This window comes from Lissotriton helveticus, chromosome 2_1 (genome assembly GCF_964261635.1).
Source record: "Lissotriton helveticus chromosome 2_1, aLisHel1.1, whole genome shotgun sequence".
Classification (NCBI taxonomy): domain Eukaryota; kingdom Metazoa; phylum Chordata; class Amphibia; order Caudata; family Salamandridae; genus Lissotriton; species Lissotriton helveticus.
In genome coordinates, this window is record NC_136059.1 from 108297302 (window position 1) to 108323717 (window position 26416).

General features: G+C 45.1%; 1 protein-coding gene across 1 annotated transcript in view; it reads left to right on the top strand.

The window, feature by feature from the left end:
- Positions 1–25654, top strand: part of LOC144819231 (putative N-acetyltransferase camello) — a 120297-nt gene extending 94643 nt beyond the window's left edge. Inside the window, exon 3 of the mRNA XM_078677199.1 lies at positions 24936–25654. Within this exon, the coding sequence (XP_078533325.1) occupies positions 24936–25650 (715 nt within the window). The 3' untranslated portion in view covers positions 25651–25654. The remainder of the gene's footprint in view (positions 1–24935) is intronic.
- Positions 25655–26416: the final 762 nt, after the last annotated feature.

Consider the following 26416-nt stretch of genomic DNA (forward strand, 5'->3'; position numbering starts at 1 on the left):
TTGGCAGCAACTGCTGTGGAAAGGGATGTTCTACTACCTGTTGAATACTTGGCTTATAGAGACGTGTTCAGCGAGGCAAAGGCAGAAACCCTACCCCCTCACAGGGAATATGACTGCCGCATTGATTTGGTGGAGGGAGCCACGATACCATCATGTAGAGTATACGCCTTATCTGTGCCTGTGACCACTCATCTGAAAGAGTATATAGAGCATTATTCTCGTTTGGGGTTCATCCGGCCCTCCCGCTCTCCAGCCGCTTCTCCTCTGTTTTTTATAGCAAAGGCCAACGGGGATTTGAGAGCGTGTGTGGACTATCGCGTCTTGAACAAGAATACCATCCTTAACCGTTACCCTCTTCCCCTCATCTCAGTCTTGCTTGACCAGGTGAGGGAGGCCAAGATCTATACTCGTTTGGACCTCCGTGGGCCGTATCACTTGGTCAGGGTGAGAGAGGGGGACGAGTGGAAAACGGCGTTCAAGAGGCGATATGGACTGTACGAATATCTGGTGATGCCTTTTGGGCTTTGTAATGCTCCTGCAGCATTTCAGTTTTTTATAAACGACGTCCTGAAAGACTATGTGGACAAGTTTGTTGTGATGTATATAGATTACATCTTGATATATTCACAGGACGTCTCACGTCATACTGATCATGTATGCAAGGTCTTGGACAAGCTAAGGGAACATTGTTTATATGTGAAACTGAGTAAATGTGAGTTTGGGGTACAGGAGGTGGAATTCCTGGGTGTGAACCTCAGTCCAGGCGGATTGCAGATGTCTGAAAGGAAGGTACAGGCGGTACGGGATTGGCCAGCCCCAAAGAATGTGAGGGAGGTGCAGAGCTTCTTGGGGTTCGCCAATTATTACCGTCGGTTCATTTTGCATTTTTCTCAGACTCCGGTCCCCATTACTCGATTGTTAAGAATAGGAAAGTCATTTGTATGGACAGGGGAGGCTGAGGAGGCATTTACAGCTCTGAAAAGAGCTTTCACCACAGCCCCTGTTTTGGCACATCCTGTGTTGGACCATCCGTTCATAGTCGAGGCGGATGCCTCAGATGAAGCCATAGGGGCAGTCTTGTCTCAGCGGGATTCTCACACGGGTCAGCTCCATCCTGTTGCTTACCTTTCAAAGAAGTTGAGTTCGGCTGAGGTCAACTATTCCATAGCAGAGAAGGAACTTTTGGCAATCAAAAGGGCTTTTCAGGAGTGGAGGCCTTACCTGTGGGGGGCCTGTCAGGCGGTGACGGTATATACCGATCACCGGAATCTCCAATACATGTCCTCTGCGAGACACCTGACGCAGAGGCAAATGCGATGGATGTTTTTTTTTCCGAGTACAACTTTGTGGTTACCTTTCGTCCTGGCATGGAGAACAGGAAGGCAGATGCTCTGTACAGGCAGGAGGTTCCCGTAAAACATTGTGAGGAGGAGCGATCCATCATCCCTGCAGCTAAGGTGGTGTGTGCGATTAGGGCCGAAAGGACTCTGGACGACGTCAAGGGCTCCAGGTCTTTGGGGTCTTGGGTCCGTTGGGCTGCTGCAAAGCCAGGCCGGATGGTGAGACAGGGTTTGCCTTTCCAGGGGGAGTGTTTGTTTCTCCCTACTGAAGAGATTCGGAAGAAAGCCTTTAGTTGGTGTCATGACGCTCCAGCGGCTGGGCATCCAGGGGTTACTAACACTGTGAGTCTGCTTAGAAGACATTTCTGGTGGGAATCCTTGGTCAGAGACGCTAACCTATGGGTAGTGAGATGCGATACATGTGCCAAAGCAAAAGGGGAAACCACCAAAAAGAAAGGCCTGTTGATGCCTATGCCCACACCTGATCGGCCATGGCAGAACATAAGTCTAGACTTCATCACAGGACTACCTTCTGACCAGGGTAAGACCGCGGTATTGGTGGTAGTGGACAATTTAACGAAGATGGGACATTTCATACCTTGCGTGAACCTTCCCACTGCTAGTCAAACAGCACAGCTATTAGCCTCGCAGGTCATACGATTGCATGGCATACCAAGAGTCATTGTGTCTGACAGGGGGCCGCAATTCATCGCTCGTTTTTGGCGTATGTGGTGCAAGGCATTGGGTATCGAGTCAGCGCTCTCTACCAGCTTCCATCCTCAAACAGATGGACAAACAGAGCGTCTGAACCAGACCTTAAAGAAGTATTTGCGCTGCTACACCAAGGAGGCACACGAATCTTGGGTGGAATTGTTGTGGATGGCGGAGTTGGCGTACAACAATGCATGGCACAGTTCGATAGGCATGTCACCGTTTAAGGCCAACTTCGGTTACGACGCTAACACTTTGCCGATCAATATCCCTGCTGATTTGGCTAATCAGCCCTCTGTGAGGGAACGAGTTCAGACTTTGAGGAAGGTGCATAAAGGGGTGCAAAGACATCTGCTGAAGGCAAAGGAGGTGTACAAACGATGGGAGGATAGGCACCGAGCTCCAGGTCCTCAGTTCAAGGTAGGGGACAAGGTGTGGCTCTCAACCAAGTACATACGGTTCAAGTTTAAGAGTATCTTCCATCCGCGTTTCATTGGGCCCTACCCCATAGTGAAGCAAATCAACCCTGTAGCGTACAAATTAAAGCTGCCTGCCGCGTTGAGAATCCATCCTGTGTTTCATGTGCAGTTGTTAAAGAGAGCCCTTACTTCGCGCAGAACGGCGCCTCCTGCTATAGCATGTGATGGGAATCTGGAGTACGAGGTGCGATCTATTCTTGACTCCAAATTACGCAGGGGGGTGCTCTGGTATCTGGTGTCATGGAAGGGGTACGGGCCGATGAGGACTCGTGGGAGCCTGTGTAGCACGTCAATGCTCCTAGGGCGGTTCGTTCCTTCCATGCTAGGTATCCTGCAAAGCCCGGGCCTAGGAGGCGCTTGGGAGGAGGGCGTACTGTCAGGTTATAGTACAGCCCGCGCCTGCCAAACTACAGTTCCCAGCAATCTAGGGCAAAAACTACATTTCCCAGAATTCCCGGTGGGTTGCAGAATATTACTGGGCGGAGACGGGCGGTCGATGCTCGTGATTCTGTTTGGCGGCGGGAGCGGCTGCTCCTCTGTGTTCCTGGGTTACCTGATGTGACCTTGGCGATTTCCTGCTGTTACAGAGGAAAAGACTGTGGGCCAGATGTAGGTAATTCTTATTTACCACTTCTTAAATACCGAATTTTATCGATTCGGTATTTAAGAAGTGGTAAATATGAAGGGGGGAGATGTAGGTATTTCCAGATGTGGAAATACCGAATCGTTAAGATTCAGTATTTACCGAATCTGGAAATACCGAATCGGTATTTCCTATTGATTCCTATGGGCTGTGAAGCCCATAGGAATCAATGGGCAATACCGATTCTGTAATTACAGAATCGGTAAATACCGATTTTAGCAAGGGTGCAGGGGGTGTCACTTTGACACCCTCTGACACCCCAAAAATAGGCATGTGCGCCATGTGGCACACAGACATGCCCTAAGGGCATGTCTGTGTGTCACATGGCTAGGTGTGCATGCACACATGTGCATGCACACCTGAATTCGGTATTTTAACACCCAATTGGATTGGGTGTTAAAATACCGAATTTGTAGGGCCTTTGGGACTCTGAAGAGTCCCACCTACATATGGATTTACAGAATCGGTAAATATACCGATTCTGTAAATTCAGAACCACCTACATCTCAAAAGCCAAATACCAGTCAGGAACGGCCGAATTCGGCCGTTACCGACCGGTATTTGGCTACCTACATCTGGCCCTGTCTACGGTATTTGGAAACGCGCTGGCTAGCGCGTTTGGTTTTCCTTTCCTTCACGCTTTGTGTGCTTGGGGGTTAAATATCTCGCGAACATGCATTTTGAGAACGCGAACAAGCAAAAAATACCGCGAAGTCGCGGAATGCAGAATTTTGGGCAATTTTGCGTTCTCCGCGGAACACAAAATTACCCAAACTTCCGCTAGCGTAACGGAATTTACGGCCCAGGCCTACTTCTTTCTGCACGTCTGTCGCCTCTTTATGCACCTCTCTTACCTCTGTCTGCACTTCTCTTGCTCCTTTCTGCAGCCCCCTCTCTTCTTTCTGCACCTCTCTTGCCTCTTTCTGCAGCTCACTCTCTTCTTTCTGCACCTCTCTTGCACCTTTCTCCACCTCTCTTCCCTCATTCTGCAGCTCACTCTCTTGTATCTGTACCTCTCTTCCCCTTTCTGCACATCTCTTGCCTCCTTCTGTACCACTCTTGCCTATTTCTATACCTCTCTTGTATCTTTCTGCACCTCTCTTGCCTCTTTTTGTACCTCTGTTGCCTCTTTATGAACCTCTCTTTAATCTGTCTGCAGTTCTCTTGCTTCTTTCTGCAGCTCACTCTCTTCTTTCTGCACCTATCATGTCTCTTTTTGCAGCTCACTCTCTTCTTTCTGCACCTATCCTCGATCTTTCTGCAGCTCTCTCTCTTCTTTCTGCACCTCTCTTGCCTCTTTCTGCACCTCTCTTCCCTTTTTATGCAGCTCACTCTCTTCTTTCTGCACCTCCCTTGCCTCTTTCTACACCTCTCATGCCTCTTTCTGCACTTCTCTTGGTTCTTTCTGACTCACTCTCCTCTTTCTGCACCTCTCCTGCCTCTTTCTGTACCTCTCTTGCCTCTTTCTGCAGCTCACTCTCTTCTTTCTGCACCTCCCCAGCCTCTTTCTGCACCTCTTCTGCCTCTTTCTGAACATTTATTCTTCTTTCTGCACCTCTCTTGCCTCTTGTTGCACCTCTCTTGACTGTTTTTGCTCTTCTCTTACCTCTTTTTTCAGCTCACTTGCTTCTTTCTGCACCTTTCTTCCACTTTCTTTACCTCTCTTGACTCTTTCTACACCTATTACCTCTTTCTGCTCCTCTCTTGCCTCTTTCTGCACCTCTCTTGCATCTTTTTGCACCTATCTTGGCTCTTTCTGCAGCTCACTCGCTTCTTTCTGCTCCTCTCTTACCTCTTTTTGCACCTCTCTTGCATCTTTCTGCACCCCTCTTGACTCTATATGCACCTCTCTTGCCTCTTTCTGTACCTCTCTTGCCTCTTTCTACACCTCTCTTGCCTCTCTCTCAGGGCCGTATTGGAAATAGAGGGCACTGGGCATTTCCCCGGTGGGCCGCTAGGGTGAGGGCCGGTTTTGGGCCCCTGGGGGGCTGTTTTTCTTACCGGGGTCAGAAATATCAGCCCCCTGTAACAAAATCGGCCGAAACTGGCCCTCGCAAACTGCTCGGCTGTACTCCCCCTCACCCCTGGGAGCGGCGGCTGAGGGGTGTGCCAGGTCCGGTTTCTGTTCCCAGTCTGGCCCTACTCTTCTGCATCAGTCTTGTCTCTTTCTGTACCTCTCTTGCCTCTTTCTGCACCAGTCTTGTCTTTTTCTATACCTCTCTTGCCTCTTTCTGTACCCTTCTTTCCTCTTTCTGTACCTCTCACCCCTCTGACTTCACATCTCTTGCCTCTATCTGCACCTCTCTTGGCTTTCTACTCCACTCTTGCCTCTTTCTGCACCCCTTGAGTCACTTTCTGCACTTCTCTTGCCTCTTTCTTCACCTTTCTTGTCTCTTTCTGCACCTCACTCTCTTTGTTCTGCACCTCTCTTGTTTCTTTCTGCACATCTCTTGCTTCTTCCTACGCTTCTCTTGCTTCTTTCTGCATCTTTCTTCCTTTTCCTGCATTTTTCTTGCCTCTTTCTGCACCTTTCTTCTTCTGCTGGACATTTCATGCCTCTTTCTGCACTTCACTTGCCTCTTTCTGATCCTTTCTTCCTCTTTATGCACCTTACTCTCTTCTTTTTGCAACTCTCTTGCTTCTTACCGTGCCTGTCTTGTTTTTTTCCGCACTTCTTTTGCTTATTTCTGCACCTCTCTTGCCTCTTTCATCACTTCTCCTGCTTCTTTATGCACCTTTCTTCCTTCTTTTGCACCTCTCTCTATTTTTTATGCACTTTTCTTGCCTTTTTCTGTACTTCTCTTGCTTCTTTATGCACTTCTCGTGCTTCTTTCTGCGCCTTTCTTTCTTTTTCTGCACATGTCTTACCTATCTAGGTGTAGTTAGATATTAGCATTTAAAAAACCTTAGAAATTCACTGAAAAAAACACAGGTTTCAGGGATTTTATAGATAGAAAGTAGCATTTAAAAAACCTTAGAAATTCACTGAAAAAACATAGGTTTCAGGGACGTTATCGTTAGAAATTAGTATTTAAAAAACTTTGAAATTCACTGAAAAAACCATAGGTTTCCGGGACGTTACAGTTAGAAATTAGCATTTAGAAAACCTCTAAATTTCACAGAAAAAACACAGGTTTTAGGGACGTTATAGTTAGTTGGACATTTCACTTGTACAAAACCGGAGAAATTTGGTTGTTATAATTAGTTGAACTAACTATAACTCGGGCCCCCGCAATGCACTGCTGATGACATCACATATTATATCACTTATGACATAGTTTAGTTTAGTTTAGTTTAGTTTATTTGTTTAGCACAGTTAATTAAACCTATTGCTGTGAAATATCCATATTAGCACAATTATCACATCAAGAAACAAAACTGAAGAAATACACTGTCGTTTTTTAAAAATCTATACATTTAAAAACAATTTTAAAACTACCAGTGTTAAGTTACTATTGAAGTCCAAAAATGAAAAGATTAGAACAAGAGGTGCTAGACAAGGGGACGAAAAAGTCAGTAATAAGTTTTTGGGGGGGGGGGGCAGGAAGCGTAGGAGCCGAGGAGGGTGAAAAGAAATTTGCCAAGAGTCTCACAAACTTTCGAACCCTGGCAAGCGCTTGAATATCTGTGGAGGTAAAACACAGAGCCGTCGCCTCCCAGCATGACCTAGTGCCCCATTTTAAAAATAAAGGTTTTAATAAATGCCTTCTGGGGCCATCCATAGCGGGGCAACAACACAGTAGGTGCGGCCATGATTCTTTGTGGTATGAGCACAGCCTCCAGCCCCCCCCCCTCCTCCTTTGAAGGAGCCCATCTGCAGGAAGCCGTAGAGCACAGGCCTAGAAGGCGCATAGACAATATGTTCTTCCGTGCCACTGCGTTCCGGTTTTCCAGTAGATAGAATTGCGGTACCCCAGGCTGGTATGAGACATTCAAGGGAAGCAAGACAGTTGGTGTGTTTAAAGCCTGAAGGTCCATCCGATGGGAAATTAGTTTCGCCTGCTTATTGATGACTTTTTTTCCACACCCAGGTGTTCTTGTTCAGGGAGATAAGGGCTCCTAGCAGGTTCTGTGGAATCCCCGATTTGTCCAGTTTCCTCCATAGAATTTCACGAGATACTTTATCGAAGGCTGCGCTGTAGTCAATAAAGCAGCAATATAGTGGAAGATGATTTTTTTTGTGCCGCCTGCTGACTCAGGAAAGCCAAAGTTGTGATATTGTCTATGGTGGATGCTGAGGAGCGAAACCCTGTTTGAAAGTAAGGTAGAATATTGTTTTCTGCTACCCAATCTTCTAAGAGCTTGAGAAGACACCGGGCATATGCCTTCGCCTCAAGATCTAGTAGGGCAATAAGTCGGTACTTTTCAGGGAGCATGGGGTTGCCTTTCTTAAAAATGGGGCATAAAATCGAGCCAAGCCAAGAGTCTGGTAGCTGGCGGGTCATAAACACGTTAAATAATGAGGCAAGAAGTTCGGCCCACTCTGCCAACGCACATTTAAAAACCCCTGCTGGAAGGCCATTAGGCCCGGGGGCCCTGTCGTTTTTCATTCCCTTCAGAAATTTGGAGACTTCGGCTGCAGAGGTCAGCTCATGGGGTTCAGTCAGCGTTGGATCGACATTATCTCTTAAATCGGTCGCCACGAAGTCCGACGTGTCTCTGCCGTATAGTTGAATTACATGCTGGGCCCAGACTTCTTCACAGACTGCGTTCCCTCTGTTGTTATTCGACGAGCGGAGCTTGTTCATATAATTCCAGAACTGGGATAGGTTCTTGCGCTGTAACAGTGCGAATATTTTTATCCACTCTTTTTGATCTTTTAATCTCTTCGCAGCCCATACTGATTTTCTGAAGGACTTGCGCAGTAATGCCATATTGTAGGCCGAGCGCGCCGTGCCATACAATTTGTGCAGACGCACAGCCCTCCTAAGGGGATTTAAGTCCATTGAAGAGCTGTTCCTAAAATTTGGAGTCTCTCCTGTAAGCCAAGTGCTCACCTTGGTAGAACCTGATTAATCCCATTTGATTTTCCTGACTAAAGTGTGGAATTCAGCTTGCGTTGAGTGCCCCGCAGCTGTTATGTCTGCGGCGGCTGGCACTAATAATTCAATTGTTACCGTTAAGGGGTTGTGGTCCCTCTCGTGATGGTAAGGGATTTCCATCCTAGTTAGTTTGTTTCCTAAAAACGGTGAGAGGAAAATATAGTCAATTGTAGAGATGTTTTTGAAGGTTAAAGGAAAATAAGTCCCGGGATTCTGTTCTAGTCTAATTTGTTTTGCGGAGCTTAGATTGTGATTGGTTAGGAATGTAATCATGGCTTCTTGTCCTTTCTTCTGATGGCCGGACCCACATTGGTAACCAGACCTTTGATGTTAAAATCCCCTGTTAACAGAACTTCTGCTGATGCAAATTCCAGTAACAGATCTGCCAAATGCTTAATCAATCGCTCTGTAGCGGTTGTTTTTGTGGTTTTCTTTGAGTTATGATAGCAGTTGATTAGAAGCATGGGTCAGACCCTGCCTGAAGATGATAGGCCGTTAATTAATACTGTCTGCTCTGCCATTGAGTTCCGAAGAATAGGGGTCACCTTTATCTTGCATCTGTGCTTAATGTAAATAGAGAGGCCCCCTGAGGGTCTTCCGTGTGTTTTGGCCTGAGTAGCTGGTTGAAAGAGTTCATAATAGCCGAAAAAAGGTGTTGGAGCTAGGGACCAAGTCTCCTGTAAGCAGATGATGTCGCTTTTATTCAGGTATTCCACGGCTGATTTGGAGGCAAAAGTTGACTTTAGCCCAGCCATATTCCAGGACCTGATAGTCAGATTATGATTCGACCAGTTGACTTCCCCGTTAGGAGGAACACTGCCGGGCAGATGTGCTTGCAGGCTCTGGGCGAGGGGGCCCGTGATATTCAACGGAAGCATGGGCATGGCGACTCGTTTTGCAGCTCACCATGCGATGATTGCTGTTGCATGAGATGTTTATAAAGTTGTCCGCTTTCGACGCTTCTGGGAGCCAGGCATGGGTTGCACCCCGGGACCCCTTTAGGACGCTAATATACTTCCTTGCGGGGAGCAATGGAAGGAGGACGTGAGGATATTTTTGTTTTGTTGGCACCCATAATTCAATCCCCCAGTTTTCAAATGTGCCTGCTTCACCTAGGATTGCATCCCTTATGGACTCCCGGGACCACGTTGTCACGGTTGCCTCTGAGCCCCCTTTGCCTGGTATTGAGGAGAACTTGACTAAAGTAAGGTCCGAAGAATTGACCCCAGACAGTGCTGGAATGTTATTGAATAGCCAAAGAAGATTATTTCTATTAAGGATGTCGTGTGGGCCCTTATGGGCATAATGAGGTAAAAAGACAAGTTCAACATCATTTTCCGGGCTTTGATGATTCAGACTCCTGACCAGTTTGCTTGAAGATACAAGCACCTCCAGTTGTTGAGATTGTGCTCCTGATGAATGATTATTCCCCTCCTGAGGATTTTGTACTCCCGGGGCATAGATAAATTGGGGCTGGGGGGCCTCTGCATTTGTATAGAAGAGTCCCCGCAGACATTGGTTGAAGCCTCAGGTAGGTGGCACATGGGGCAGCCCTTCACTGCTCCCTCTGATGCAGTTTGAGGATCTCCTGACGAAGCTTTTACCAGATCCTGGCGATTAGTTTGGCTGTTCCGAGCTTCTTGCATAACTGCCGCTGGCTGTGCAGTGTTGTTCATGCTCCCAAGGCCTAGGTCATAGGAACGTATTCCGTTGATTTTGTTTGACATGGAACCGAACGTTGCCCTTGTAATGTGAAGTTCGGTCGCTCCCAAAGCCAAAGGTATTACCACGGGTGGATCCTGTATCGGTGGTCCTGTTTTTTTTATGGTATCCTTGCTGCACACCTGAGTCGTGCTTGTCCCGATGGTTTTCATCTTCGGTCTTGAAGCCAGGTTGAAAATTGGGAAATAAGGAAGGTCTTTAGGTTTAATATCTGGGATACCAGGAGCTACTGGCCCTTCGAAACCCACTCTCCTTTTTGTTAAACGTTGTTTCTTGGATTGTTTTTTAAATTTCTTTCTCGCTCTCTTTGACAAAGGAGATTTCATTGGGAGATTCGAACAGGTGGGAGCCGTATTTTTCTGGATTGTATTAGTGAAAGTATGCCGCTGCATCGCTGATTTCATCAGTGCGGGGCTGCTCAAGTCGAGTCGTTCCGAGCCCGCTTGGAGATTGCTTGGGCTGATCCCCAGAGAAGAGCAAGCCAAGCTATTAGGATCTGATTCAAGATGCGGCGAGGTCCTCTTTCTCCCAGATGGAGAGCCAACCAATGTATCAGCGTCTAAGGACTCCTCGAGAAAGATTGAAGTTTGGAGTTCTTGAGGGAGATTCACTAATTTGTTTCCGTCTATGTTATTTTTCAGGCTGTCCAATAATGCTCCCAAGATTTCTGGAAGGGCAGAAAGTTTATTTATTATTGGAGAGCAGGGACAGATGTTCTTGTTATCCTGTAGCCCTGCAGACCTTTCAAGAGAGCTTAATCTGGAGCCCAGGTCAGACAGTTTTGAAGCCAAAGTTTGAATTAGGTCAACCTGCAGTTCCATTTTCTGAGATTGCCAAAGCATAGCTGTAGCAATTGCGTCTTGCTTTACATGGAGTGATGTCAGCGATACCGAAATAGAGTTTATAGATCCCTGGGAGACAAACATCGGTAGTTCTTGATCATCTTGCGTAATACTAGGGGAGTTGGGATGCGAGCCAAAGCCTGGTGTATGAGCAAGGGAGTCCTCGATACGCCCTTCTAAAGAGGCCAAGAATCGCTTAGATGACAGGGGGCTTTCCAACTTTAAGCTCATTTCTAACGATTGAAAGTCCTTCTGGATGAGTTGGAGAGGATCCGGACCTGGGCTGCATTGTAATGAGGGCTTAGGAATCATATCTACCGCATTGCGGTTATCATCAGATTTTGGAGGGGTAGATGGCACTCTGCTGTGAACTTGTGCTTGGACTTGTAGCTTGGCCGCCGTGTTTATTATAGTGGTGTTTGTGGTGAGAGTAGTAGAGTCTGAGTCCAAGGCTAAGTCCGTTAGGCTCCCCAGGCCAGTAGGAGATACACTCGGTAAAACAGTGGTGGTGACCTGTGTCATTATTGCAGCTTCCTGGGAAAGCGGATTTAACTGGTGGTGCTCAAATGATTCCAGAGCTTTAAGCGAAGATGAATAAAAATTATCCGCAAGTAAACTTTTGGGGTGAACAGGACTTGAGTCAGAGTGTTTGTCATGGCCCAGGGTGTCCGCGTTTGTTTCCTTACCATACTGGGATGTTGCGGTGGAGGGAGAGCCTGTTTGAGAGCTTGTTTGAGGAGCAGTGTCGAGGAAGTCACTAATCCGACGTTGCGACAATGAGCCACCGGTTTGAGGGGATTTGACCTGGTGTGGCGGCAACTGCTGCTGGTTGGCCTCAGGGGAGACAACCCGTAAGACTGTGCCCTTTCTCTTGGGTAGTTTCCTAAGCGGCTTGGAGTTCTCCATTGCAATCCCGTGAGTATTACTACTCCCAGGTGCCCTCTTAGTGCTCTCGGGGGACTATGGCTCAAGAGTGAGGAGACCAGAGATGCAGGCGTCACAAGCCACCACAAGCCACCAGATGATAGGCCTGCGACAGCCCAGGAATAGCACGTCAGAGTTGCCAGCAACAGTGCAAAGAAAGACCTCCAGTGGCCTCATCACTCAGGGCCTCCGGCTCGCGGCCGATCCTGACCAGGACTTGGACGGGCTAGAACACGACTGAGCACACACCCTGGCTTGAGATCCGCCGCCTACGGACTACAGCCCACGTCCTGCAACCCACAGCTAGAGCCAGAGCCAAAGAGCCAAGTCACCTGGCGATCAGCTCTCTAATGCCCTCTGATGCTCCACTACAATCGATCAATCAAACCATTGCTGGTATTCTTAGAAAAGAAAAGATCCTGTTTCTCTGTATTTTTTACCAGAACCACAGTCTTGCCGTGTCCCGCAGCCTCAGCCCTGAGAGCAGATAGCAGATAGAGCCTTTCACAGGGTTGCCTCCGGGTCACCCCGGGTCCCCACCACAGCCGGGCCGTGCCGCGGTCGCTGGCAGTCCCCTGCACTCTGCACACGGACCTCTGCGGCACTTCACAGTTTTTCATGGTTCCCGACTCACAGGGGCCCACAGGGGAGCCCACAGGGGAGCACACAGGGGCTCACAGGGGCTCACGGGTTAATCCACCACAGCACGCCGCACACCACGGACTCCTTACCTCCTCCTCCTCCTCCTCCGGGGGGGGGGGGGTTCCAGCGCTTGGTCCGGCGTGGCGTGCTGCGGTGAAGCACGGTGCCTATGGCACTTGCTGACGTTCTCCGCTCTCTGCTCGTGAACGGTTGGGGTGCCTCTGACAGGGGCCGAGCCGGCCAGCCGACCCAGCCGCTCCCATCGCCGGAACAGGAGCAGGACAGAGCAGAGCAGGGCGTCCCAAAACGCCGGTCCGCAGGTAATGCCTGGCTGGTGGAACACGGGTGCTTCTCTCCGATGGCTCTCGGCAATTTGCGGCTTCTGCGAGTTGCGGCTCGCGGTTGTCGGCTATCGTACCTCCCCGCGGCTGCCACTCTCCCACCGCGCTCCAGCCACCGCCTCTCTCTCCTGCTCTCTCCTGCTTCGCTTCGCTTCGCATGACACTCATGACATGGTCAGTGACATTTAACTACCGGCTGCGCCATTCTTGTCCCTATAAGTTTAGATCTGACGATCCCTTCACAATTTTCAAAGGCGGTGCGACCTCCCACTGCTGGACCCACCGCGTGTGAATATTCAAACAAAGATGTCCCTGCATTAGAGATGCACTGCTCCAGCCGGTAGGTTTACAGTCTTTTATTTGCAAAGAAACAGGATTATGGCTCAGCTTTGAATGTCCATTAGCCTAACGGGTTTCAGAGCATTCATGCTCTTTCATCAGAGGCATGTTAAAAACGCACATCTCCTTTGTACATACCCGCAGTTCCCTGCGTGCTACATTAATTAATCTATTGGCCTCTGGTGTTCCATTCTCGGTAGAATCAGTTTCAATGCATGCAGGAACTTGTAGTTTTCAATTTATGCCCATTATTCACGTCCAGTGGTTGTGTGCCTTTTAATATTTTACATACATATATATTTTCTGTGTGTAAATTTTTATATCATTTTAATATTATGAAATAAATTAAAATTAATAGTTTATTAATTGTTTTAAAGTAAAATAAATATTAATTATTATGTATCTGTGTTGAACTTTTTTAATTACGTTTATTCATTATATTTGGTTAAATTTATAATAAAGCTACTTAATTTTTTATATTAATTTTCATTTAACATATTTTATATTATTATTATTCTATTTTATATAAATATATACATAATTTGATTTTTGTATAACTACATTTTTTTACATATATATTTTTTTCTATATATTTTTGTTCTTACCCGTTTAAGTATAGGGAGTTAATATTTATGCATCATTGGTCTGACATCCCTTGCAGGGTGTTCAACTCGAGACCAAGATGGGGTCTTTTGTTCTCTCGCATCAGGTAATGGGGTTGGCTCTTTCCTAGGGGATTCTTGCCTCTACTCCCACCTACATGCTAGGTACACTTAGATAGTTTTCGCATAGTAGGAGTACACTCTATTACTGGCATGTATCTATATGCTTGCATATATTCACTGTTTTAGCACTATGGTACAATTCTACCTTTCATTTACTGTGTTGATGCTTGTAATCTTATACATCTGTTTCTGTCTAATGGTTGTCGCAGCAAACATGTTTTATGCTAGAATGACGCTGGTTCAATGCTTATTGAAAACATCCCCTCTGTTTATTTTGTGTATCTCTCTGAGACTAAGTGAACATGAGTGACTGAGCAAAAAGTACTGTACTGTTTCCACGATACCTGAAGGATTAAGTGTTGTTATTTTCAATAGTTTCTAGAAACTATTTACTCCTTGGTAAGGTTATGGGGCTTATAGTGGCACTGTGAGGGAGAGCTAGCAGGTATAAAGACTAACATATCCTTTGGGGCTGTCTGGAAATACTCTAGACACCAATCTCTTAGTTTATGTTGGCTAAACACAGAGATCCTATGTATGTAAAGGAGCTACACAACAGGATTACACTCTTCAGTTCTTCTTCTTACCTCCCATTCTGATGCTTTGATAGCAGCAATTTGATAGATAATAAAAGGCTACTCCAAAAGAATTTGTGCCATAAGCAGGAGACATTGGGACATATGTTTAAGCCCTTATCGCCACCACAACGTCACTTTTTCTAGCGTTGTGGTGGCGATGGCGGCTCAGCCTTATTTCCTAGGCAGCATTAAGCCACTCATGTGGCTTAACTCTGCCTTGTAAATAATGTCAAGTCAGGGTGCCTACAAGGGATTTTGTTTGAGAAATATGACTTCAATTATATTATACTGTAATTACTTGGTGGTTCAGTCTAATCAGATCTTATCATTCATGAATTCAGATTCATGATTTGTAGGACAATTTGCACAAACCTCTTTCATGATTGATTGCTGAATTAATTCTTCTTGATTGTACCCTTTTCAATTTGGTCTATATAAAACTCCTTTGTATATTTACAATAAGATATTCCCGTGTTGTTTCTTTCTGTTTTTTCTGTTACATTTATTGAAGGTTTAGATTTTTGAATTTTGGCTCAAGATCTGATTAGACTGAACCACCAAGTAATTACAGTATAATATAATTGAAGTCATATTTCTCAAACAAAATCCCTTGTAGGCACCCTGACATGTCATTGTTGGAACTGCCCAAGCCTCCAAGGGTATATTGAGTTGCCCCGCGTCCTTACTCTCTGCCTTGTAAATAAGGCCCCCTTTCATGCTATGGTTAGCATGAAAGGTGTGAGCAGTGGATGTAGCGGTGGGCTTTCCACTGTAACACCCATTGGTTTTAATGCTGCCCCCTATGTACAAGGGCAGCATACATAGGAGGCAGCTCCAAAATTAAGGCCAGGTAAAAACTGGTCTTAACTTGGTGAAATGAGGAGAAATGCATTATTTCTCCTCTCTCGCTTTTTCCATGTGTGCTGCCTTGTGCAGCACACATGACAAAAGCAAAATGCCATGGATTGTTTATGTACAGGAAGGTCCCCCTGCCTGTACAAAAATAATCTGTAAAAAATGCAATTTTGTGACTTTCATGTGTGCTGCATGAAGCAGCACACATAAAAGTGACGAAGTAGCATTTTAGGATTGTTTATGTGCAGGAAGGGACACCTTCCTGCACATAAACAATCCTCCCCTGCACGCAGACACCCTTGCACTATGGTGCAAGGGCGCCTACGTTGGTATTACACTGCTAAGCGTGGAGCCAGCGCAGGGGGAAATGCAAGGCTGCACCATATCCTTGTAAATATGGTGCAGCCCTGCATTTCTGAAGTGGCGGAGTGAGGTGTTAAGCCATGACAGCTAATGCTTCACTCCGCCGACTTCACTTGTACAGATTTCCGGATTTGATACAGCTTGAATGTGCGATCGGCTTAACAGGGAGGGCTGTTATAAAGTATCCTGCTTTCTCATCCGACTTTAAAGACAAAGGCAACGCCGAAGTAAGAAATAAAAAATAAACAGGCACTGAATGGAACTAGCTTGTGTGCATATGGGCTCCTTGTGAAAGAGCGGAATGCACTTACTCAAAGTGAAGCTATCCAGTGTCTAAAGTGGGATGTCAGGCAAAATGTGAATGACACACCCGCAGACCAATGGATGAAGACAGACAGCTGAAAGCCCCTTTAAATAAGTAAATTATACATAAATAGATATATTTTTTAAACAAAATGTCTTTACTATTGCCAGATCTAAAATAGGTAAGAGGTAGAACAAATTAGAGTGAAGGAAAGAAGAATGTGAAGAAAAAAACTAAAGATTGCCATAAAGAAAGATATCAGCATGTAAAGGAGATTAGAAAGATTGAAAGAAGAAAGATACATCAAATAGGAGAAAAGGACAGTAAACTCAAGGCTCCCAGCAGTCCATCCTTCCATGTGCCTGAATACAATTATTTGATGCACTATATTACAAATACTTCCATCTTTTAAAGCCTTTTGATGTAATTTCTATTGCTTGGTCTTCTTAACTGTTAGCCTTTAACTGACATTAATGTTGTTGTATCTTTTTCTCTTTCATTAAGCACAACATACTGTTACAAGATGGTTGACTACCATATACGAGTATACAAGGACACCGATCACCTGACAGTGCGGAAATTGTTTGCAAACGGACTTAAAGAGTACATTTCCCCTTTAAGAAAGTATGTCTTGACCCTTCCTCGAACCAAGATTTTCCTGTTGGGGGTCCACATTGCGATCCTGATGGGTTTCCAGTGCTCATACATTTCTGGTCTGCAAGCCACATTGTGTGCGACTACTGCCTTATGTGGAACGCTGTCATTTGTGTGGTGGGGCGCAAACTATACCTTCAGTAACTACATCCAACGTATCCTGAAAGAGGACATGCTTGACATGCAAAAATATTACATTCAGAGGAGAAGAGCTTGTTTTTGGGTGGCAGAGTCCAATGGGAAAGTTGTTGGCATGGTGGCCGCCCGGCCATACAGCGCTAGTGATGGAGAGACCACAGTGGAGCTACTGCGGCTGTCGGTGAGCAAGGAACACCGGGGACAAGGAATCGGCAAAGCTTTGTGCAGAACAGTTGTTAACTTCGGCCGACAGGAAGGTTATGAGTCAGTGGTTTTGGATACCGCAATGATTCAATATGCAGCATGCAAGCTTTATGAAAGCTTTGGGTTCATACTCATAAACTCTTTTATTCCACCATTTTTTATCGATAGGCTACTCCACTTTTGTGCTCTTACCTATAGTTATAATATTCATACTCATAATTAAAATATCCGGTGTTATGAGTTAACCCAAATGGCTCCCATGCGCTTGATTTTTATTACATCTTAGATTTTTGCTGTAGTAACATGTCCCTGATTTCGTTCTTTAGTGATGCTTGATAAACATGTCAAGCAACAAGGTTTAGGGTGAGGATATGCTGCTACAAGGAGTTGGCGATGACCCTCACAGAGTCCACTAGGATGACCCCGCCCAGGTCATTATGGACACCGTATCCAGCAGTGGACTTTTATGTGTTAGCCCAATGCATTCTGGGTGTTCTAGCTGTGTAGAAACTGTTCAGAAAGAAGAGAAAGTAATGGAATAGAGACATGTGCATGTGTAAGTGATGTGTAAAAGTGGATCATGGCCTTTGCCATCTGCACATGACTCAAGATCAAGGATCATGCTCTGCTGAAGCTCTCGGCCCAGACACTGCTCTTTGAATGCCCTCCTATCCAAGCACCATGCATTCTTCATGACTACTCTGTCTTGACACTCTGTTAGACAGATTGAACAACATCCAACACAAACTAACCGAACATCTGACAATGGTAACGAAGTAAGGTTACAGATTGGAATACGATTCTTCACAATCTCACACTATGCAGGCAAGTTTTGTGGGTGTACACAGTCCATCTTTACACAGTGTGTCTCCTCGTTTATTTTTTGGGGATTCTGGATACCCGTTTTGACCTATAGACTTACAACAAAGTTACAATCTTCATTTAGACCTCCTTAAATCTGAAAGACCTTATATCAATTATCATACTAAATGTTTTTGTAAGTCATTTTTAACAATTAGACAGATTTAATATGCTGTCCAAAGTGCCTTTTGATTGTAATTTGCAAAAAGTCTACTTGTGGTAAAATGTACAACAAAGGTGCATTATGGCCTTAAGCATAATGATGTTTCAGTGCGAGCTACGCCAGGTTTTTAATAAATACAATTGAGAAACCATTGCAAATACCAAATTTACCAACTTGTATGTGAGTTTGAAGAGTCCATTAAAAGTCGTATGCTACTGCTTATTTGGTAATATAAAACATAGGCTGTACTTATATGTGCTACACTTTTGTATGCGCTAAGGAGCCATGTTCGAGGAAGTAGCAGTTACAAAACTTTATTTGTAATAACCACTGCTAGGAAGAGATACCATTCTATTGTTCGCCTTCAATATGATGGGGAGGCCAAACTCGCCTACAGGTTTGTGGTGAAGGACTATCACCGGGCTATTTTTGGCGCCAAGCGGGATTACCTTGCTAGGAGGATTGAGGCGTCGGTGAACTCCTGCAAGGAGATCTTCACGATAGTGAAGGAGTTCACGTCCCCGACCTCTTACTCACCCCCGCCTGTGTCACCTGAGGCGTGGGCGTGTGATCTGGCCACTTTCTTCACCAACAAGATTAAGACAATTCAGGCCTCCTTCTCGGAGAGCTCAATGGAGGATGGTTGCGGCCCTGGGGCAGGACCCGGAACATCGCCCATGTCCACGGCAGTACTGGCTGACTTTCCACCTGTCTCCAGCGACATGTCTCGGGCGCTGCTGGCCAGCCTTAAATCTGGCTCACCACTGGACCCCTGCCCCGCCAAGTTTTTGGCGGGGATGGCGGCAGTGGTGGATCCTTTGGTCAACCCGATCCTCAATGCCTCCTTGCGGGAGGGGATTGTTCCACGTACCTGGAAAAGGGCGATGGTGATCCCCCTCCTGAAAAAGCCTGGTCTTGATGCCGAGGTGTTGGCCAATTACAGGCCAATTTCACTACTCCCGGCTCTGGCTAAGATCACGGAGAAACATGTCCATGGCGTCTTGTCGAGCTTTCTTGAATCCAACAATTTGCTCCATCCATCCCAATCCGGTTTCCGTCCGAATTTCAGTACGGAAACAGCGTTGGTGGAGGTCTCGGAGATCATCAGGGAGACCTTGGATGTGGGTGGCAAGGCCATGTTAGTCATGTTGGACCTGTCGGCGGCCTTCGACACCGTCCCCCATGAGGCGCTTCTCGCCAGGCTTTATGACATCGGCCTAAGGGGGACGGTGTTCAGATGGTTTACATCTTTTCTGGAAGGCCGCCGCCAGACGGTCTGGGTGTCCCAGAGCTCCGCCGAGATGCCGCCTTTGGGAGGCGGGGTTCCACAGGGATCTGTGTTGAGCCCGACATTGTTCAACATCTTTATGTCCCCTCTGGCGGCTGTGGTGGAGGCTTACGGAGCCCAGATCGTGTCCTACGCCGACGACACGCAACTCCTCTTCACATGTGGCAAAGATCAGCCATTTGAGGGGGAGAGAATTCGGGACTGTCTGGATATGGTCTTCGGCTGGTTCCAGCGTAATAGCCTGAAGGCCAACTCCAGCAAGTCGGAGGTTTTATTCTTCGGCTGTGCCATCGATCCCGAATGGCGGCAGTGGTGGCCGGCCGCTATGTGCCCTCCGGTGCAGTCCTCCCAGGTTGCCATGAACCTCGGTGTTAGGCTTGACAACAAGCTCTCGTTGAGAGCGCATGTTCTCGGCCTGGCCGGCACCTGTTTCGGTATTCTGAAAATGCTCCGCAAGTTTCTCCCTTTACTATCTGCGGAGCACAGACGGATTACAGTGCAGGCGCTAATCGGGTCTAGGCTCGATTATGCCAATGCTCTCTTTCTAGGTTTACCAGACTATCTGGTTCAGCGCCTGCAGGTGGCACAGAACTCCGCAGCCCGTGCGATCTTTGGTCTGCATAGACGAACACGGGCTTCTGGGCTGCTGCAGACGTTGCATTGGCTGCCGATCCGTAAACGGATTATGTTTAAAGCCCTGACGCTGGTGCACAAAGCTCTGTTTGGCTCAGGTGCGGGATATCTACAGAAGAGATTGGTGTTTTATCGTCCTGCCCGCTCTCTTCGCTCTGAATCCCTCTTTACTGTTGTGGTCCCACGGGTGAGGAAGGCTCGTACGGGGGGCGTTCTTTTAGCCTCAAGGCCTCCCAGTTGTGGAACTCGCTCCCACTGGTACTTCGCAGCACTCCCAATTTGCTTCAATTTAGAAGGAACCTGAAAACCTGGCTTTTTAATCTTTCTGTTTAGGTGGTTTTTCTTTTTCCTGCTTTTGGGATCTGTTTTCTGTGTTATGTTTTACACTGTAGCTGTTGTGGAAAGCGCCGGGACACTCTTTTAGAGTAGCCGTGCGCTATATAAACGCATTTTAACATAACATAACATAACATTGTTGCAGGTTGTATGTAAATAAAGACAAAAACACTAAATCAACACATTGAATTTTTGTTATCTACACTGCAGAAATAAAGTTTTTAAGGTAACAACCTCTCTGCCTGAATGTTTTTTCCAACTTGGAAATGTTGTTCTCATTCTCTGTATGTATGAGCTTGTGTCTGGAATGTATAGAGTGGATTGGTGAGAGTGAACAGTGTGGTGTGGAGTGGAGCTGGGAGATAGTGATAGTCGGATGGTGGATTGAGCCGGGACTAGACCGCCCTGCTGTTGCTGTATCCTAAGGGCCCAACTTGAAATAAAGAGCTTATCTGACCTAGACAGCTTCGGGCAGCAATACATTCAATGGGAACAGTGACATAAGGAGAGGAATTGGTGACTGCACACTACGATTTCCCAATTAAGGTGCCTGTGGTGCAGACTAGTCGATATCTTTGTAATTTCATGTGTGCCTGCTTGGTGTTATTGTACTGCAACATTTGCACATCAATGCATTTGAATTCAAGTATCACTCTTTCTGCACTTCTCTTGGTTCTTTCTGACTCACTCTCTTATTTCTGTATCTCTCCTGCCTCTTTCTGTACCTCTCTTGCCTCTTTCTGCAGCTCACTCTCTTCTTTCCGCACCTCCCCTGCCTCTTTCTGCACCTCTGTTGCCTCTTTCTGAACATGTATTCTTCTTTCTGCACCTCTCTTCCCTCTTGTTGCACCTCTCTGGACTCTTTTTGCTCTTCTCTTACCTCTTTTTTTCAGCTCACTTGCTTCTTCCTGCACCTTTCTTCCACTTTCTTTACCTCTCTTGACTCTTTCTACACCTCTTACCTCTTTTTGCTCCTCTCTTGCCTCTTTCTGCACCTCTCTTGCATCTTTCTGCATCTCTCTTGCCTCTTTCTGTACCTCTCTTGCCTCTTTCTACACCTCTCTTGCCTTTTTCTCATGTCCGTATTGGCAATAGAGGGCACTAGGTGTTTCCCAGGTGGGCCGCTAGGGTGAGGGACGGTGTTGGGCCCCTGGGGGGCTGTTTTTCTTACCAGGGGTCAGAAATATCAGCCCCCTGTAACAAAATCGGCCGAAACTGGCCCTCGCAAACTGCTCGGCTGTACTCCCCCTCACCCCAGGGAGGGGCGGTTGAGGGGTGTGCTAGGTCCGGTTTCTGTTCCCTGTCTGGCCCTACTCTTCTGCACCAGTCTTGTCTCTTTCTGTACCTCTCTTGCCTCTTTCTGCACCAGTCTTGTCTTTTTCTGTACCTCTCTTGCCTCTTTCTGTACCCTTCTTTCTTCTTTCTGTACCTCTCATCCCTCTGACTTTACCTCTCTTGCCTCTATGTGCACCTCTCTTGGCTTTCTACTCCACTCTTGCCTCTTTCTGCACCCCTCGTGTCTCTTTCTGCACTTCTCTTGCTTATTTCTGCAACTCTCTTGCCTCTTTCATCACTTCTCATGCTTCTTTATGCACCTTTCTTCCTCTTTTGCACCGCTCTTGATTTTTTATGCACTTTTCTTGCCTTTTTCTGTACTTCTCTTGCTTCTTTCTGCACTTCTCGTGCTTCTTTCTGCGCCTTTCTTTCTCTTTCTGCACATGTCTCACCTATCTAGGTGTAGTTATATATTAGCATTTAAAAAACCTTAGAAATTCACTGAAAAAAACACAGGTTTCAGGGATTTTATAGATAGAAAGTAGCATTTAAAAAACCTTAGAAATTCACTGAAAAAACATAGGTTTCAGGGACGTTATCGTTAGAAATTAGTATTTAAAAAACCTTTGAAATTTACTGAAAAAAACATAGGTTTCAGGGACGTTATAGTAAGAAATTAGTATTTAAAAAACTTTGAAATTCACTGAAAAAAACATAGGTTTCAGGGACGTTATAGTTAGAAATTAGCATTTAGAAAACCTTAGAATTTCACAGAAAAAAACACAGGTTTTAGGGACGTTATAGTTAGTTGGACATTTCACTTGTACAAAACCAGAGAAATTTGGTTGTTATAATTAGTTGAACCTACTATAACTCGGGCCCCCGCAATGCACTGCTGATGACATCACATATTATATCACTCTTGACATGGTCAGTGACATTTAACTACCGGCTGCGCCATCCTTGTCCCTATAAGTTTAGATCTGACGATCCCTTCACAATTTTCAAAGGCGGTGCGACCTCCCACGGCTGGACCCACCGCGTGTGAGTATTCAAACAAAGATGTCCCTGCATTAGAGATACACTTCTCCAGCCGGTAGGTTTACAGTCTTTTATTTGCAAAGGAACAGGATTAAAGCTCCGCTTTGAATGTCCATTAGCCTAACGCGTTTCAGCTCATGCTCTTTCATCAGAGGCAGGTTAAAGATGCACATCTCCTTTGTACATACCCACAGTTCCCTGCATGCTACATTAATTAATCAATTGGCCTCCGGTGTGCCATTCTTGGTAGAGTCAGCTTTAATGCACGCCGGAACTTGTCGTTTTCAATTCCTGCCCATTATTCACCTCCAGTGGTTGTGTGCCTTTTAATATTTTACATACATATATATTTTTTGTGTGTACATTTTTATATCATTTTAACATTATGAAAAAAATAAAAATGAATAGTTTATTAATTGTTTGAAAGTAAATATATATACTAATTATTATGTATCTGTGCTGAACTTTTTTAATTACGTTTATTTGTTATATTTGGCTAAATTTATAATAAAGCTACTTCATTTTTTATATTATTTGTATTTAACATATTTAAAATTTATTATTTTATTTTATATAAATATATATATAAAAATAGATTTTTGTATAATTACATTTTTTTACATATATTTTTGTTTATATATATTTTATGTTCTTACCCGTTTAAGTATAGGGAGTTGATATTTATGCATCAGTGGTCTGACATCCCTTGCAGGGTTTTCAACTCGAGACCAAGATTGGGTCTTTTGTTCTCTCGCATCAGGTAATGGGGTTGGATCTTTCCTAGGGGATTCTTGTCTCTACTCCCACCTACATGCTAGGTACACTTAGATAGTTTTCGCATAGTAGGAGTACGCTCTATTACTGGTATGTATCTCTATGCCAGCATATATTCACTGTTTTAGCACTATGGCACAATTCTACCTTTTCTTTACTCTGTTGATGCTTGTAATCTTATACATCTGTTTCCGTCTAATGGTTGTCGCAGCAAACATGTTTTTTGCTAGAATGATGCTGGTTCAATGCTTATTGAAAACATCCCCTCTGTTTATTCTGTGTACCTCTTTGAGACTAAGTGAACATGAGTGACTGAGCAAAAAGTACTGTACTGTTTCCAGGATACCTGAAGGATCAAGTGTTGTCATGTTCGATAGTTGCTAGAACTATTTGCTCCTTGGTAAGGTTATGGGGCTTATAGTGGCACTGTGAGCGAGAGCTAGCGGGTATAAAGACTAACATATCCTTTGGGGCTGTCTGGAAATACTCTAGACACCAATCTCTTAGTTTATGTTGGCTAAACACAGAGATCCTATGTATTTATTGGAACTACACAACAGGATTACACTCTTCAGTTCTTCTTCTGACATCCCATTCCGATGCTTTGATAGCAGCAATAGGATAGATAATAAAAGGCTACTCCAAAAGAATTTGTGCCATAAGCAGGAGACATTGGGACATATGTTTAAACCCTTATCGCCACCACAACGTCACTTTTTCTGGCGTTATGGTGGCGATGGCGGCAAAGTCTTATTTCCTAGGCAGCATTAGGCCACTTACGTGGCTTAACGCTACCTTGTAAATAATGTCAAGTCAGGGTGACTACAAGGGATTTTGTTTGAGAAATATGACTTCAATTACATTATAATGTAATTACTTGGTGGTTGAGTCTAATCAGATCGTGAGCCAACATTCAAAAATCAAAACCTTTAATAAATGTAACAGAAAAACCAGAAAGAAAACAACACAGGAATATCTTATTGTAAATATACAAAGGAGTTTTATATAGACCAAATTGAAAAGGGTACAATCAAGAAGAATTAATTCAGCAATCAATCATGAAAGAGGTTTAACAGGGAGGGCTGTTATAAAGTATCCTGCTTTCTCATCCGACTTTAGAGACAAAGGCAACACCGAAGTAAGAAATAAAAAATAAACAGGCACTGAATGGAACTAGCTTGTGTGCAGATGGGCTCCTTGTGAAAGAGTGGAATGCACTTACTCAAAGTGAAGCTATCCAGTGGCTAAAGTGGGATGTCAGGCAAAATGTGAATGACACACCCGCAGACCAATGGATTAAGACAGACAGCTGAAAGCCCCTTTAAATAAGTATATTATACATAAATATATATATTTTTAAACAAAATGTCTTTACTATTGCCAGATCTAAAAATAGGTAAGAGGTAGAAAAAATTAGAGTGAAGGAAAGAAGAATGTGAAGAAAAAAACTAAAGATTGCCATAAAGAAAGATATCAGGATGTAAAGGAGATTAGAAAGATTGTAAGAAGAAAGATACATCAAATAGGAGAAAAGGACAGTAAACTCACGGCTCCCAGTGGTCCATCCTCCCATGTGCCTGAAAACAATTATTTGATGCACTATATCACAAATACTTCTATCTCTTTAAGCCTTTTGATGTCATTGCTATTGCTCGGTCTTCTTAACTGTAACCTTTAACTGTTATTAATTTTGTTCTATCTTTTTCTCTTTCATTAAGCACAACATACTGTTACAAGATGGCTGACTACCACATACGAGTATACAAGGACACCGATCACCTGACTGTGCGGAAATTGTTTGCAAACGGACTTAAAGAGTACATTCCCCCTTTCAGAAAGTATGTCTTGACCCTTCCACGAACCAAGCTTTTCCTGCTGGGGGTCTACATTGCGATCCTGATGGGCTTCCAGCGCTCATATATTTCTGGTCTGCAAGCCACATTGTGTGCGACTGCTGCCTTATGTGGAACGCTGTCATTTGTGTGGTGGGGCGCAGACTATACCTTCAGTAACTACATCCAACGTATCCTGAAAGAGGATATGCTTGACATACAAAAATATTACATTCAGAGGAGAAGAGCTTGTTTTTGGGTGGCAGAGTCCAATGGGAAAGTTGTTGGCATGGCGGCCGCCCGGCCATACAGCTCTCGTGATGGAGAGACCACAGTGGAGCTACTGCGGCTGTCGGTGAGCAAGGAACACCGGGGACAAGGAATCGGCAAAGCTCTGTGCAGAACTGTTGTTAACTTCGGCCGACAGGAAGGTTATGAATCAGTGGTTTTGGATACCGCAATGATTCAAAATGTGGCATCGAAGCTTTATGAAAGCTTTGGGTTTATACTCATAAACTCTTTTATTCCACCATTTTTTATCGATAGGCTACTCCACTTTTGTGTTCTTACCTATAGTTATAATATTCATACTCATAATTAAAATATCCGGCGTTATGAGTTAACCCAAATGGCTCCCATGTGCTTGATTTTTATTACAGCTTAGATTTTTGAGGTAGGAACATGTCCCTGATTTGGTTCTTTAGTGATGCTTGATAAACATGTCAAGCAACAAGGGTGTATTTTTAAAGATATGGGACCCCCTGAGCTCATTAGCAATGGTTTAGGGTGAGGATATCCTGCTACCAGGAGTTGGTGATGACCCTCACAGAGTCCACTAGGATGACCCCCCCCCCCCCCCCCCACTCCAGGTCATTATGGACACCGTATCCAGCTGTGGACTTTTATTTGTTAGCCTAATGCATTCTGGGTGTTCTAGCTGTGTAGAACTAAGTAGACCAAGACGCCTGAAATTAATGATTCAGAGGTGTAAAGTTCAGTGTTGCAGAGAGTGTCCGTAATGATATGGAGTGAGGTGGTCACCTAAGAGGAATGGTTAATAGTTCACCAGTGCATCGGTATGCCACACTATGGAAACTGTTCAGAAAGAATAGAAAGCAATGGAAAAGAGACATTTGCTGCCTTGTGTAAGTGATGTGTAAAAGTGGATTATGGCCTTTGCCGTCTGCACATGACTCAAGATTATGGAGCAAGCTCTGTTGAAGCTCTCGGCCCAGACACTGCTCTTTGAATGACCTCCTATCCAAGCACCATGCATTCATAATGACTACTCTATCTTGACACTATCTTAGGTAGATTGAACAACATCCAACACAAACTAACCGAACATCTGACAATGGCAACAAAGT